This window comes from Tachypleus tridentatus, chromosome 10 (genome assembly GCF_004210375.1).
Source record: "Tachypleus tridentatus isolate NWPU-2018 chromosome 10, ASM421037v1, whole genome shotgun sequence".
In the NCBI taxonomy this organism is placed as follows: Eukaryota; Metazoa; Arthropoda; class Merostomata; order Xiphosura; family Limulidae; genus Tachypleus; species Tachypleus tridentatus.
The window spans coordinates 40994805-41009848 of NC_134834.1; the positions used below are offsets into that span (position 1 = coordinate 40994805).

Consider the following 15044-nt stretch of genomic DNA (forward strand, 5'->3'; position numbering starts at 1 on the left):
ACCTTAAACATGTTTGTGTTATCCAAGAGATGGCGCTTGACTTTAGTTCACGAACTGATAAAAAACATTTAGGAAAAAATCAGCAACAGTTACTCCCCTTTATCTTTATATATATATATATAAACATGCACACGACTTAATTTTTTGTACAATCAATAGTACAGTTTACACTGTCTGAAACATTTAGTTTCCTGATTATGCACCCACTAGACGAAACTGTTTCTTCCATATCCAATCGCTAATTCTGCTATTTGAGAGTAAATCTGGGTGAGGAAACTACGTGTCACGTACGAAAAATATTATTGTCACGATGAACGCTAACTGATGGGCTTCGCACACGAGGGTTGCTTTGTTGGCCAAATCCTTCTCTACATCCGTGTCTGTCAGGTAGTGTAGACGACCTTCTGCGGCCTACGGTTACCTTGATACGTTTCAACGAAGTTAGAACATCATTTAATATTTTTTGGGTATTATATTTTTACTAACTCTACAGTAACTGATTGGTTGTCAAATTTTGTTTGAAATCGTAAAGTGAAGAACTTCAAGCCGAATGATAAACGATATAGACGAAAAACTAATGCTAAAAAAAACCAAAAACTTTTCTTACAAAAACTTTAAATGACCAGAGCTCCTTATGGTTCGTATGCTAAATCTGTTTGTTAGCTACATGCAGTACCAAGCAAGCTTTTAACCATTAAACACTTACGTTTTGATAAGTAAAATAACTTGATAATTTCACAGGGTGTGTGATATGACGAAACAAATACCTTTATTACATAGAGCACAAGGATTTTCAACAAAGTTTCTCCGAATTCTACAGTAGTAAGTTTCTAGTACGATATATTAATAATAATACTTGTAATTCAATAACAACAGTTTGATGGTAAGATGCTGTTATGTCAGAAATAAATGTTTTGTTTTCAAAATAATACAGTCAGAGTAAATTATCCTGTAACCAATTTTACTTTAATTCAAATTTTCATACAAAGCAAAAAGACATAAAACTCAACATTCTTGTCTTAAAATAAGTTACGAATACGTGAAATATATCAATAGGAGTTTGTATGATTCCAAGATCAATAACTTTATGATTTTAAACAAACAAGATATAATGACAGTATTGATGAATGGTAAATATTTATTCTTAAAACTTGTTTGCACTGCCTAATGTTTCCCTCAAAGGTTTCCAGATGATCTCACCACAAAATACAAACTTCATGTTGTTTGCTCTTTCACTTATAATCGAAGGAACCAGATGTAACTGAGAAATAATTTTTCTACCCTCACAGCTTCAAGTTGATTGACCGTCTATATATCATTACAATCAAGAACTAGCACAACAGTTGAGACTTGACTGGTCAGACTTTTCTGAACAATTAGTACGGAAAGAATAGAGTAATCCATCAAATCCAATACAAATCCTTACCAACCTAACCATTACGTGTCTTTTAAAATGATAAGGTCCTTCCAGAGCATAGAAGTACTTTGTTTTCTATTGCAATCTGTACGAACTATAGAAACAGGTGTTTTGTTTTGTACTGTATATGGTTTCCATAAAAAGACATTCTGCATATGTTCTATAACTGTTCTTTGTACACAGATTCTAGATACAGTGTTTTGTACTGCATTCTGTACGGACTCCAGAAACAAGACTTTGTATTCAATTTTATATTTCCTTCTGTGGGGACTCCAGCAACAAATTATTATTCTTGACTTGTACTGAAAACCTTTAAGTGTAAGAAGCTAAAATCAAACAAACAAACAAAAAATCAAATGTAACACATCTGTAACACTGGCCATAAAGTAGTGTGAAATATTTACCAACTCGTTTGTTTAGCTGCTCCAAGTGTCTACTTGTAATTAATAATTTGTGATTTGTTGTGTATTAAAATTAGCCATTCTCAGCGACTAGCTACATCAGAACTGACCAACGAAGTCTGTTGTGGGTAACATGATTTGTTTATATGATTCAGAAACTTACATAACAAATGATAGGAATTCTACTATACAATGCAAACTAAGACAGAAACGATCACTACTCGCTTTGACTAACCAACAGTTCAATCATTTATTATCACAGTGTAGGCGAGCTTGTTTGTTTGTTTTTATACAACATATCAATATCCATACAGTTGCACTAATTCGAACACAGAGCAAAATATGCATTAGGGCAAACGCTCGCAAAAAATAACCATAACCGATGAGCAAGTTAATACACGAACCAACAGACAACACAATGTAGGTCAAGACTATATCCTGCTCACGGTCTAACCTAAATAGTAAAATGTTGGTTTTTAGCGCTGTGAAGCTATGGCGAGCACGCACACGACAATGTATACGACATACAGCTTAATTACTATTAATTAAAGAACAACTTCCGACTTCATACGGAACTTAGAAACTCTTAGATATATGTATACTCTTTTACCGAAGATTGTTTTCTAAAGCTATTCCATTCCTGTTAAACATTTACATTGTTGAATTATCAAAGTTCTTTAATGCACTATTGTATTCCTAATTAAAAATTGGAATGTAGTAAACAGATAGCCAAGTAAAGAGTGAAATCCACGTCTTTAGACTGTATTACAAAAAACTAGTAAACAGTAGTTTAGAATAACTGATATAGCTATTAGTATTTCGCTATGAAACTACGTGCTCAGAATTACTTGATTCACAATGCTAAGTACCATACTATTGATAATGTACGAGCGAGAATAACTGGATAATTTAATCTTTGTGATGTCTTTCACCTGTATAGAATTTAACAATATTTATATAGAACGTAAATATTAAAATCTGCTCTTTCTGTAAAGACTAAACTGTAACCTCGAAAGTAGTTTGTTTTCTGCATACAGCATGGTAGCAAATGGGATTTTTATTATCTCTCTCAAAAGAAAAAAATCACTATAATAGAATACATTCCACCCTGTGTATAGAAGGCATTTATTTTGAATTAATGTCAAAAACTGTCAGTAATAGCCACATCAATTTATGAACAAGTGTCTATTGTGGTTAGTCTTGAACCACAAGAAAAGCTACTTAATTACCATGATCATGTAACAGTTACAAATCCCACTACAGCTCCTACAAATAACATTTTTTTCTTTCTAAAGAGTAATATAATGAAACATAAAACTGACTACAGTGTTAATTGGGATTAAAGTAAACAAATATCATGATGGAAGATTAATTGTACCAAAGAACAATTTATCCTACCTCATTATTTTGTACAAAAATTAAATAATTACATATATAAATTGTCCAATCTTTAATTATTGTCTGCAGAAAAATCACACTCAATACAAGTTTGTACTACTGAAAATTATAGAATTTATCATTTAGAATATATTATCAGTAGATAATTCCTAATGGATAAGAGGATATGTCTCTCAAACTTACTTGGGGGCCATACCCTTACCTCAATGAAAAGACGACTAAACATATCATAAGAAGAATAAAAACTTTTCAAAAATTTAAATTGATGAAAAAGATGGAAGTTAATTTGTTGATACACCATGTTTTATAAATAAATATTCACTGAAAAACTAGTACTTGTTTCACTGGAAGAAGTTGTACTGGAAAGTAAGAAATTTGATTGGTTTGTTTTTGGGTTAACATTCCAACATATTAACTACTTAGCTCATTACCAAAGAAACCCAGTACTGTAATATAAATGCAATTAAATAATTAACATGGGCTTCATTACAATGGGCAAATATTAAATTTAAATTTCCAAAATTAGGTTTAATAACTTGAATAGCCCAAAAAATTATTTTCCTATAAATGTGCAAACTTGAAATAATAAATTAACCCAACAAATATTACATCTCAAACAGAACTCTAACCAGTATTTACAAAAAACAACAATAATCTGCTTTTTATTATTAATATGGCAGTTAACAAATATTTACATCAAGAAACAAGGCAAACTGTTCTTGAATTGATATGCTAAATTCACTCATCTGCAGATACTTTTGTTACTCAACCTTTTCATCTTCAGACGCAGTTATAATCAATTTATGTTTGTTTTAACAATCCAAATAAATGTCAAATATTTTTTGGGCAATCTACAATGGTAAAACAATCAAATAATAACTATAGTAACAGTTACAGAATAAGTAAATCTAAAACTATGAAATGTTTAATAATTTTTGTATTTACCATGTAGAAAGTAAAATTACATTTCAAATTATTTAGGACAAAAAGAAAAGCAACTGACTATATCAAAGTCACAAATTAAATTACCCTAATATATAATAAACCTTTATAAATGAATTTCTCCAATAAAATAAGGTAATTAAGCACTACTACATTTTGGGCTTATAATACTTTTTATAAAAATAAGATCATGATTTATACAGAATTATCCAGAAAATTACATATAAAATAAAGACATAATTTATGAGATATTTCATGAGCTTATATTCAAAGTATTATTCTTAGTATCTGTTCTTTGGTATCACATGCATGAATGATACATTCAGCTGAGTAAAATGAAGTGACAAGTTTAAAGACTCGGTTCTTCAAATTACACGCTGTTCATAAAGAACAAGGGTATTACCATAAGATGACACTTTCAAGAACAAGGACTGAAGGTGATTACAATATGGTACTAATCTTAAGATACTGCTAGTACTTAATGAACATCTTTGAATAATTTTGTTATATATGATATGAAATTGGATTTATTTCATGATGTCAACATTGATAAGTTGCACTAAATAAGCTCTGTTAAAAAAAAATCAACACGTTAAAGTTGAATGCATAGCTTAGAAGGATGAAATAATTTATAAACAGAAGAAATTGATAAAACATGTTTAAGTAGAAAAAAAGTTTCTTTAAGCAAAAACACCTAATCTTGAGTTCTGTCAAATTCTAAAATAGGTTTTCTTGTGTATATGTCTCGTAAGATATGCTCATTATAGTATGTTCCCCTAATAACATTTAACACTAAAAAAAGTATATGTAACTGATAATATGTAAATAATAACATACACATTTAATGATGTGACTTTTTAAAAAGTATTCAAATTATTAGTAAAGAATACCTGTGATAATATTGAAAGGTACTATAATGTATTCATCCTACTGTTACTCTCAAGGTACCATTATCGAAAGCTTAGATGAGCTGTGATATACCAGGTTGAAAATAGACTGTTCACCGATGCAGAGTGTGGCAACTAAAACTACTTTAAATCACTGCTAGTTTTAGACCACAAGTATGATATTACAGGGCATATTGAGGATCCCAGCTAATAAATGTATTACTATATTGCACAAGTCACAAAAGACTGAATGGTGAACTATGAAATCCCAAAAATCCTCATAAAGCTTAAGCTTATTTTAGTTTTGAAATTACCCAGCTTAAATGAAATTAAGAGATTCAACTAAAATGAGATAGTTAGTTTATTGAATAACATACACTTAGTTTGATGGAGGTATAATTTAGTAAATAACATAATGTGCTTTTTTTACCTAATCTTTCTTGAAGTTTAATTTTTAGTATTTCAATAACTATCACATTTTGCACACTATTATATCCTAACTACATTCAAGTTGGTTAAAAAGTAGTAGTGGACAGAACTAAAAACCCTCCAAATTTTAAAGAAGCTACACATGTTTATAAATGATTAGTTTGTGATGCACATCTTCTCAAATTAAACATCCATTTCTACTAGTATGTAGACTGGGAAACCACTAAAGTTATATAATGAGTAAGAACATAAATAACATATAAATCGCCTTAAGTGTTACAAAGGTTAAAATAATTTCATACAATATAAATACTTGTCTATCAATTGTTTTGTTATTTCCAGAAAATCTGGTAATACATATCAATAAAAAAATATCTTTTAAATAGATAAAAAATCTGTGCAATTACATATTGTATAAATTTACAGTCTTCTGTTTTTTTTCACATTTTGTTGTACATCTTATGTGGTAAGCCAGGAAATATAGAATCACACAGATGCATTGGAATATGTTAATGAAGAAGTAAATCATTAATAACCTTTCCAACATGCTGATTATTGAAAGGACAGTAATTAATATATACCGTTGTGAACAAATACCAAACATCAACTTCTCCAACATACAACTGACATGCTAGAAACCAAGAATTACCTATTAAAATTCTGAATCATTTGTTAAAATATTCTAAATAAGATAATATTGAAGTAGAAGTGGAAAATGTTTAATTATTTAGTACAATTCATTTTAAATTATCAAATAAATGTGTGTAAGTAGAAAAACTTAACTCCAGGTAAAAAAGAACAATGTGGCATTTTCTAAAACAGTGTATATTGCATATCAAGATACCTTTAATTGTAACAGTCCATTGAAGCCAAATTCCATTACTATTGAGATTAAAAAGTATTAAAAAAACAAGATCTTCTTTAACAAGTATATAACAAACAGATTATAGACATATAATAATGTGGAACACATGAGATAAGTAGTATACTATCATTTCAGAGAGTGATACTTACAGTGTAGGTTGAATTGCCTGATGCTATGGCTCTCATGTATAACAGTTCCTAGTACTAAAAACTTTTTAATAACTGATAAAAGAGAATAGTAAGTAATAGAACAGCACCATAACTTATGTTATGGTGGAATGGGTAGAAAACCAAACTGTGAACTAAAAACAAAAATAATTTTATTTATGTATCTTTTTTAGAAGCAAAAAAATGAGGTTTAAAACACACGTCCATTTAACAATTTTATCTGAATATTTATTATGCAAGGTGAAGTTTCAAATACAAAATATCTATGTACAAACATAAATTGTAAGTGTAGTATTATTAATTAGCACATAATGTAAAGCAAAAAAATATTAAATTTATGTGCAAACAATACCAATATCACACAACTTACCAGTAAGCATAGCCTATATTATATAGATGATTTATTGTGAGTGTGCCTCTGTGTTAGCATCCATTACCCACAGACAGCTGACTCAATTACCATACTTTTTTGTATAGTAACTGTTCAAAAGTGTACTTGGGATATTTGTTTTAGTTTGTTCTTTTTTGCCAGAGAAAGAGGAGAAAAAAAACCCTTGAAACACAGCATGCTTCCATTTTTGTACCGACTTTTGGCCTTGAATTTAAAAACAAGTACTTTATCAGCTAAATGAATCAATTATTACCTTTCACAAAACAGGATAGATAAATAGCATCTAACGACATCATAAGGAATTTAATAACAAACAAAATGAGGAAGAGGAAGATTAACATTGTTCTTATAAAATTTTGTCCTCCTTAATGTATATCCTCAGCTACTATTCTGAACTCAAAACCCAAATCTTTGTTTTATGTATAACACACCCACTGATGAAAAATATGTAACAATTTCTAAGTAATTTTGAGTTATTCTTTTTGTTTTCCATACCATATCTGTGAATGTGTGAGGTCATGAAGATGTTTCTCACAAAACCAAGTGCTCTAAGCAAAATGTACAGCTAGACCATAAGAATGTTGTTAATTAGGCAGCATTGCTACTGATGTTATATTTATGAAAATATACATATAAATGTTTCAAATTAACTTACCTCATTGCAAGATTACTTCCATCTATTACAATATGTCTCAGGTTTGAACTGTCATTTCGACTGTTTTGATGTATGGTGTCACTTCCAAGATTGGTAACATCATCAGAGGAACATGTTCCTTCTGTTTCCCGAGATGTGGCACCAAGCCTGATGAGCTCAGCCAGAAGTTCATTTTGACCAGCTTGTGGTCCTAGTTTCTGTAGTGCAGTCTGAACCTGGAGTTCTGTATAACCCAACTTCAGCGCAAATTCCACCCGGCTAGCATAGTTAGGGTGTGCGATCAAGGACTGCAGTTCCTCAGGGGTTGTTACATATTCTGCGTACTCTGCCTTCAATGTATCAGAGACTGTCCGGCTAACATCATCATGTCCGTCCCGCGGACTGGCATTTTCACCATTTTCATAGTCAGAGTCATAGCTGGAGTCCTCAGATTCTAGTACGCGAGTTTTAGTACTCATTCCAGAACAACTAAGTTCAGGGTTTTTTCCTGTATCCTTTAACTCCTCAGAATGTTTATTTTTACTCTTTCGCCGGACAATTTCTTGGACATTGTAATCCAGAACTTGTATGGCCTTTTGGACACTGCTCTCAAGTCCACTGACAACCACCATATTGTCTTCTTGAAATGCCACTTGACAACAAGATCTCATCTCAATCCGATCCTTTATATGAAGCAGTTCTTGATAGACATCTTCAGCATATTGACATCTCTTCTCACAACGACTGGGACTTTCAGCAATAGCTGATAGTATGTATTCCTATAAAGACATATGCAAACTAATATTAGGTCACAATATTATAATAATAACTGTTTTTTTTTACAGAGCCATTTATTCTTACACAATCAACTTTAGTCATCTGATCTGCAGTGACTGATAAAAAACATATTTTAAGGTATAAACTGCCTAAACGGTTTGGTGAATACCTTAGAAAACTAGATAAAAGCTAATAGTTGTAAAGAAATAACATTTTACTGATGAAGTAATTTATGAAAAATACATGTGGTTTAGACTCCCTTTTATGCTGTAAATATTTAGCTCTGACTTTCTCTGAGTTTAAAACACTTGAATGTAAATTAGTTTGATAACAATAACACTTGGAAGCTCTTTCTAAATAAATTATAATCTCCTTTTTGACACAAAAAAGTTTTCTTTACCTTTTCAAGTCACTGTTTTGTTTGTAATGAATTATATATACAAATTTTTAAATTTTTTTGAAGCACACTATATTTTTATATAATAACACCATGTACATAGTTTTACCATCATGTCACTTAAGTATGAGTCAACATGAACAATATCAGTCTTCCAAGTTCACATTATAGTCGTTTCTAGAACAATTATCTTCCGATGCAGAAAGAATTTTTTGCAGTCATTAAAAACATGACATTTTGAATTTCTTTTTTAAATCTTAATGAAGTAAAATTTATTGCCAATAAGAAAATTCCAACTTTTTAAGGGGAAAACAAAACTGAATTAAGAAATCAATGTTCTTGAAGTTATTTGTATAGGTCAATGACTGCAAAAGAAAAGCTTCAGAAAAAAGAAACATTTTCAGAGAAATATGCTACAATAATATCAAACTCATCATACTTTGGTGAATAAAAAAAGAAAAATCAGTTCTAGAAAAAGTACTAATAGAAACTACTACCCCCATGTGACAGTGACATGAAGTGTATCTACACATTACTTTCAGTATAAAGTCAGATACTTGTTTAATTTTACTTGGCTAGTTATTTGATAATAACATGTTGTATAAAATTTGAAATGAATTATATGGAGAATGAAGAAACTAATTTGTTATTGTAACAAAAAAAAAGTTTTCATTTTCGTCTACCAAAATATATTTAACAACTGAAGCGCCACCTACTATGCTCCACCCTCACCAGCCTACCTGTTGTGAATCGCTCTTGTGGTCAGTAATGGTGACGGATCGAGACTGTATGGTAACTTTCTGACCTTCACCTTGAGAAGTCATGGCAAAATATTATGTTATTTGGACGTGTACATGCCCTGTTGGTTAAAATATCTAATACATAACTTCACAGCGCACAATCCCACGTTTCTAACAATCCATCAACTTGCACACTCAACAGCCCTCTCGCGACTCGAGCACCTGAGCAACTGCTGCTAAACTCGAACATCCTGGAGTACAGGTTCACGGTGCCAGGCTGCAGTGGTCCAACCGGGACAAGGGCAGGTTGGTCGGCCCGAGGGCATCCTGTATTCACGGCCTGACAACGGGACGCTTGTTTACCTGCCTCTACAACTAGTGTACTGTCGACGTGCGTTTAAACGTCATTCGTTTCGCGGATATTCCATAGCGTGATGCAGATACATTTATTGCTAAAAGATTTTCACTTATTGCAGTGGTGTAGGAAGGAGTTGCTAAATGGAAGTGCTTGGCTAGACACATATTTGACGAGAGATTGAAAGTATACGGAACTGCTAAAAGCAGCTGAATCTAGAGGGGTCTGGGTGCATGTCCCCGGAGAAAAGTAATAAAATAATATAATTTACCGTTGCTATATAAGTAAAATATGTGGAGGTGATGTAGTACCCCTGGTTCTTACGCCTCTGCACTGTAACACAATCATCTTCGTAAATTCAAGACTACAATTGTATTCAATTCTTACCACCCTATTTACGGTCGATCTATAACAGTTAGCAGCGATTAATAGAGGTTAATCTATTAAGCAAAGGTTAGAGCTGGAGATAATTCAATGAAACGTTTGAGAATATTTTAGTTAAAGCCACACAATCTGCATCTTAACAGAATCGTAAGACGTCTTATCAAAACTATAGTTACATCGTAGGAAATATGTACATTTAATGCTTTACACTGTCACACGACTCTCTCTTATCCTCTCTATTATTATTTTTTTAAAAGAAAAGCTTGATTCTCAAAGAATTAACAAATCTGGTTTGAATAAACTAAATCGTATAACTAGTTCTAACTGAATCCATGCTCATCTACCAAAAATATTCAACCAGATAATTTATATGAAACGAACTATGCAAGTATACACACATTTTGAAAAAACAAAAACAAAAAATGCAATTTTATTTCCAAACAGTATAACTGATATCTAGAACACTGAACGGGATTTTTAAAGCCCTAGACGACTAAAGAGGGACTGTATGATACAAAGAATGATTTATCGGCTCACAGGAAGAACGAGGTGTAAGAGGTACAAAGAGAACACAAGTTTTGTTATCATAAACATATCGGTGACGTCAAATAAACAGTAACACAACTAAATATGTACGATTTGAGAAGAGAAAGATAACAAAATGCGTGTGTGGTATGGGGGGGGAGGTGTTATATGTGGATTATACAGGATGTTCGGAAAGTCACTGTGCAGTTTTGTAATCATATTTTATTCAGTCTATTTCAAGCCAGCAACTGATAGCGGTGTTTAGAAACAAAATAAGAAGGATCCAGGCCTGTATTGATGCAAACGGGGGTCACTTTCAACATTGTTTATAATTGTCATTTATATTTAACACCTGTATTCTATATTGAAACATGTCTGTTAATAAATATATAAATACACAGTGACTTTCCGAAAACCCTGCACTTGTGGTGAAAGAACAGATACTATGTTTGTTAAGATGGACAACAAGGATTGTACGTATGTTTTACAAAAGACAGAAGAAAGAAAGCATTTGTGGTGTAAAAGATAGATCTGTGTGGTTTAAGTCGGGGAACAGAAATAGTTATTTGTATTGTAACAGACAGAAGATAAGTGCGTTGAAGATGATGCACAATATATGATGTTTGTAAGATAGAAACAAAGTATATATGTATGATGTAAGATTATTTGTTTAGTTTGTTTTTGAATTTCGCGCAAAACTACACGAGGGCTATCTGTGTTAGCCGTCCCTAATTTAGCAGTGTAAGACTAGAGGGAAGGCAGCTAGTCATCACTACCCACCGCCAACTCTTGGACTACTCTTTTATCAATGAATAGTGGGATTGACCGTACATTATAACACTCACATGACTGAATGAGCGAGCATGTTTGTTGTGACGGGGATTCGAACCCGCGACCTTCGGATTACAAATCGAGTGCCTTAACCACCCGGCCAAGCCGGGCCATATAATGCAAGAAAAAGGATGTATGAGAAATATGACAAAGATCAAAACAATTATAATAAAACTATGAATTATTTAATAATGAAACAAATTACGTGCGATGTTAGGATAACGAGAATTGGCTGTGTACGGTGCAATACCAACCACTTAACTGTATGATAAGAATCGAGTAAACAAACGTCCAAATTAATTCGAATCAAAGTACGTAAAAGTCAGTGTCGGACAAAGTGAGAAACAAGTTCATTAGTTTTATTGACTTTGTAAATATGAACACAGCATATACAGTTCTGTAGATACCATTTTTCGTTTCTAGTACTTTCAATAGGATTTTGTTTTAGAGCAAAACCATATTGGGCTATCTGCTTTGTCCACGTGCGGTATCGAATCTCGAAATTTAGCGTTGTAATTACGTAAACTTACCATTATCCCACCGTAAGATGAATATTTCATCGACAGTTATTCGGTTGTTTTATATTTTTGTCTTTCATTGACTTTTTAAACCGACGTATTTTCCTAACATCACGTGTTTCTTAGTTTCCGATATTTGTACAAGCTATCCGTGCTAGCCATCATCATACTTTTGAACTGATACACAAGATCGAGGGAAGCCAGTTAGTTAGTCAACATTTTTCACCAGCAAATCTTGGACTACTCTAATCAAATAGTGTGATTTTTATCTTCATTCTTAGAACGTATCCAAGCACAGCCCCAACGCGCGGAGCGTGATTTTGAAGGAACAGGACGCAAAAGTTGACACTTGGATTCAAAGTGAGATACACTAGCCCAAAGGCCACGCCCAACCCATACAAGTTCTTACACCATATCATTGAAAGTGAAATGTTAACATTCGCACTCTTTTCTATGAACAAATAAAAGTATGTGTTTTGCTAGAAAACTGGTACAAAAAAAAAGCTGTTTATACTGTGAGCATGTATTTGTCTCATACATACAAAACGATGGAGTGATACAGATTATTAAAAGCCAGAGTCTGAAGCGCCACTAAGAGCTATCGTTCACACTTGCACTGCCGCATCCGCTATAACATATACAAAACAAGCAAAACAATTCTACTACAGATTCATACGAACAAGGTAATTGGTTTTAGTTATGTTTCCCATCATCCTCCTAAAGGTCATATCTTCTTCTGTATTGTAACAAAACTAGATGACTAACAAGTTTTTTACTACTTAAACTGATCAGTTTTAAAGTGTTATATTTTACGTATTTTATTTGTAGAGCTATACACAATAATCAAGATCTCTACACATTATATCCACCATTTTTCGAAAATTCAGTTTTAAAACACCAGATAGCTTTCTTATACGGAATTTGAATTGTTATTTAAAATGAACTCATAAAATATTAAATTTATAGATATATATTATTTATAGTCGATGAATACGACAGAGAATGTCATTCTTTTCTTTTAATTTCATTGAAATTTGATGACACATATGCTGCTAATAAAACTGGTTTCCATACTTGTTTGTTTGAGGAAAAGTTACACACACTTCTTTTTCTGTATATGATATTAACTGCACTACAATAACTAGAAAAATAACATACATAAAATATTTTTCTTGTTTTATTTTCAAAAGTTTTTTTCATGTAATTCGCCCTCCCTAAACTGTGAACTATACAATAATTTAAAAAATAATTTAAAAAAGTTATTTTTACGTTTATAACCCAGAATAACGTTTCTTCAACAACTGAAACACATTCCAACGAAAGTGAAAAATGTATACTTTATATATTTCTCGTCAATATTTGGAATTCTTTGTAATATTATACAGTTACTACAAAGAACTTGTATTACAAATGTACGAAATGCATGGGCGAGTAAGTGGAACAGATGTTTAATCACTTTCTGCAGAAAAATGTTAATTCGCTTAAATACAATTAATATGCAGTGTATATTGAATTACTTTGACACTTACACTGTTTACAACAAATAAATAAAAAATAAGTTAAATTATTATTATTCTCTCAAACATATTTAATACAAAAATTGTACTTTACCAAATGACAGTACTTTCTATAGTTGTAAATCAGTAAGATTCGTTGACAATATATAAAATAAAGGATCAAAAGACACGCCCTGAAAACTGAATAAAACATAGATTGTAACATCTATAATGTAGGATTACCTTGCGTATCTGATTTCTCCACACAAGCAACAAACGCTCTCTTAGTTATTCTCATGTTGTATGATGTTTACCTCGTCTCTACTGTCACATACTTTGCCCTTACCGTGACGCTAACATGTATTACCCAAGTTTCCATTATCTAGTTCCGGCTTCGTTGATAAAGTGGTCGTTTGGACCGGTTCACTGGCGACCGTGCCTTATCCTCCCCCCACTCCTGTTGACTATGACTTCCAACTGTGACGTCATGTACAGTCGATGTTTATGACGTCACCGAACCGGAACTAGTGACAGATCATAGGGTTTACTTCAGCTGTAGAGCAGTTATCTTTGTTTTACTGATACATCTAACATACCTAAGCGAAGTGAATAACCTTCAACTGTTTAGGGTTAGTTTCTGTTCGCCAAGTTATTTTTAAAAATCGTCGACTAAAGATCACTATATAATATTTAAAATTTATTAGTTATATTATCCTCTATATTACTTCATATTGTATAACAAACGGTAATTCCAACACTTACTCGGTGCTTATTTCTTGAACTTCAGGTAACCGGTACAATCAGTTTATGTTCACTTGACGAACACCGTCCAGTACAAAGTTCTACCACCTACTTGAGTTAACAACGCTGCAACAGGAACTACTAGTTTACCAGTTACTACAGCATGTATGGAATGTGCATCTAAACCAGGATGTCCTCAAAGGAAGATGTCGAAATTTAAAATATTATGAAATTATAACGTAAACATTCAACACACATTATTCTCAGATATATATACCTTTTGATTATGATTTGTTTGACGCGAGTCAGTTTAATTACTTAAAATACAAATTATTACGTCTCCGCAGAGAGACATACTGTTTTTGTACGATTCTTTATTTCTCTATTCTTCCAAATACTTTCCAGTAGGCCACCATTCCTTCATTTCTCGGCGGACTGACTTGAAACTTGTATGATTATAAAACTTGGTAAAATACACTCAGACACCTTTTCATATTTTTTATTTGGGCCTGTACGGTCACATTTCCAGCAAGGAACATGAAAATTGATACAAAATTAAATATCCATGCGCCCAACACACTGACATACAACAATGTTGGATTTCGCCATTTGTAGGAGGGCTGGGCTCACAAAAGAAGAAGAATTTTGAAGGGTTTGGTCAATTTCCCGTCCATATCTTGGGACTTAGTACAAAGATACTTTACTACAGGTTCTGTACACTGATAAACAAAAATGGTGGACTTGCCCAC

The 15044-nt window shown here is 32.2% G+C and overlaps 1 protein-coding gene across 6 annotated transcripts in view; it reads right to left on the reverse strand.

The window, feature by feature from the left end:
* LOC143229126 (putative ribonuclease ZC3H12C) overlaps positions 1-15044 on the reverse strand; it is a 62029-nt gene that overhangs the window by 18397 nt on the left and 28588 nt on the right. For 2 of the 6 annotated variants that reach the window (XM_076460988.1, XM_076460993.1), the window contains exon 2: positions 7553-8310. In XM_076460988.1, coding sequence (XP_076317103.1) covers positions 7553-8310 — 758 coding nt within the window. Of the gene's footprint in view, positions 1-7552; positions 8311-9445; positions 9688-13669; positions 14079-14316; positions 14459-15044 lie in introns of those variants that run through there. The other 4 variants (XM_076460991.1, XM_076460992.1, XM_076460989.1 and 1 more) reach the window with 4 other exon arrangements.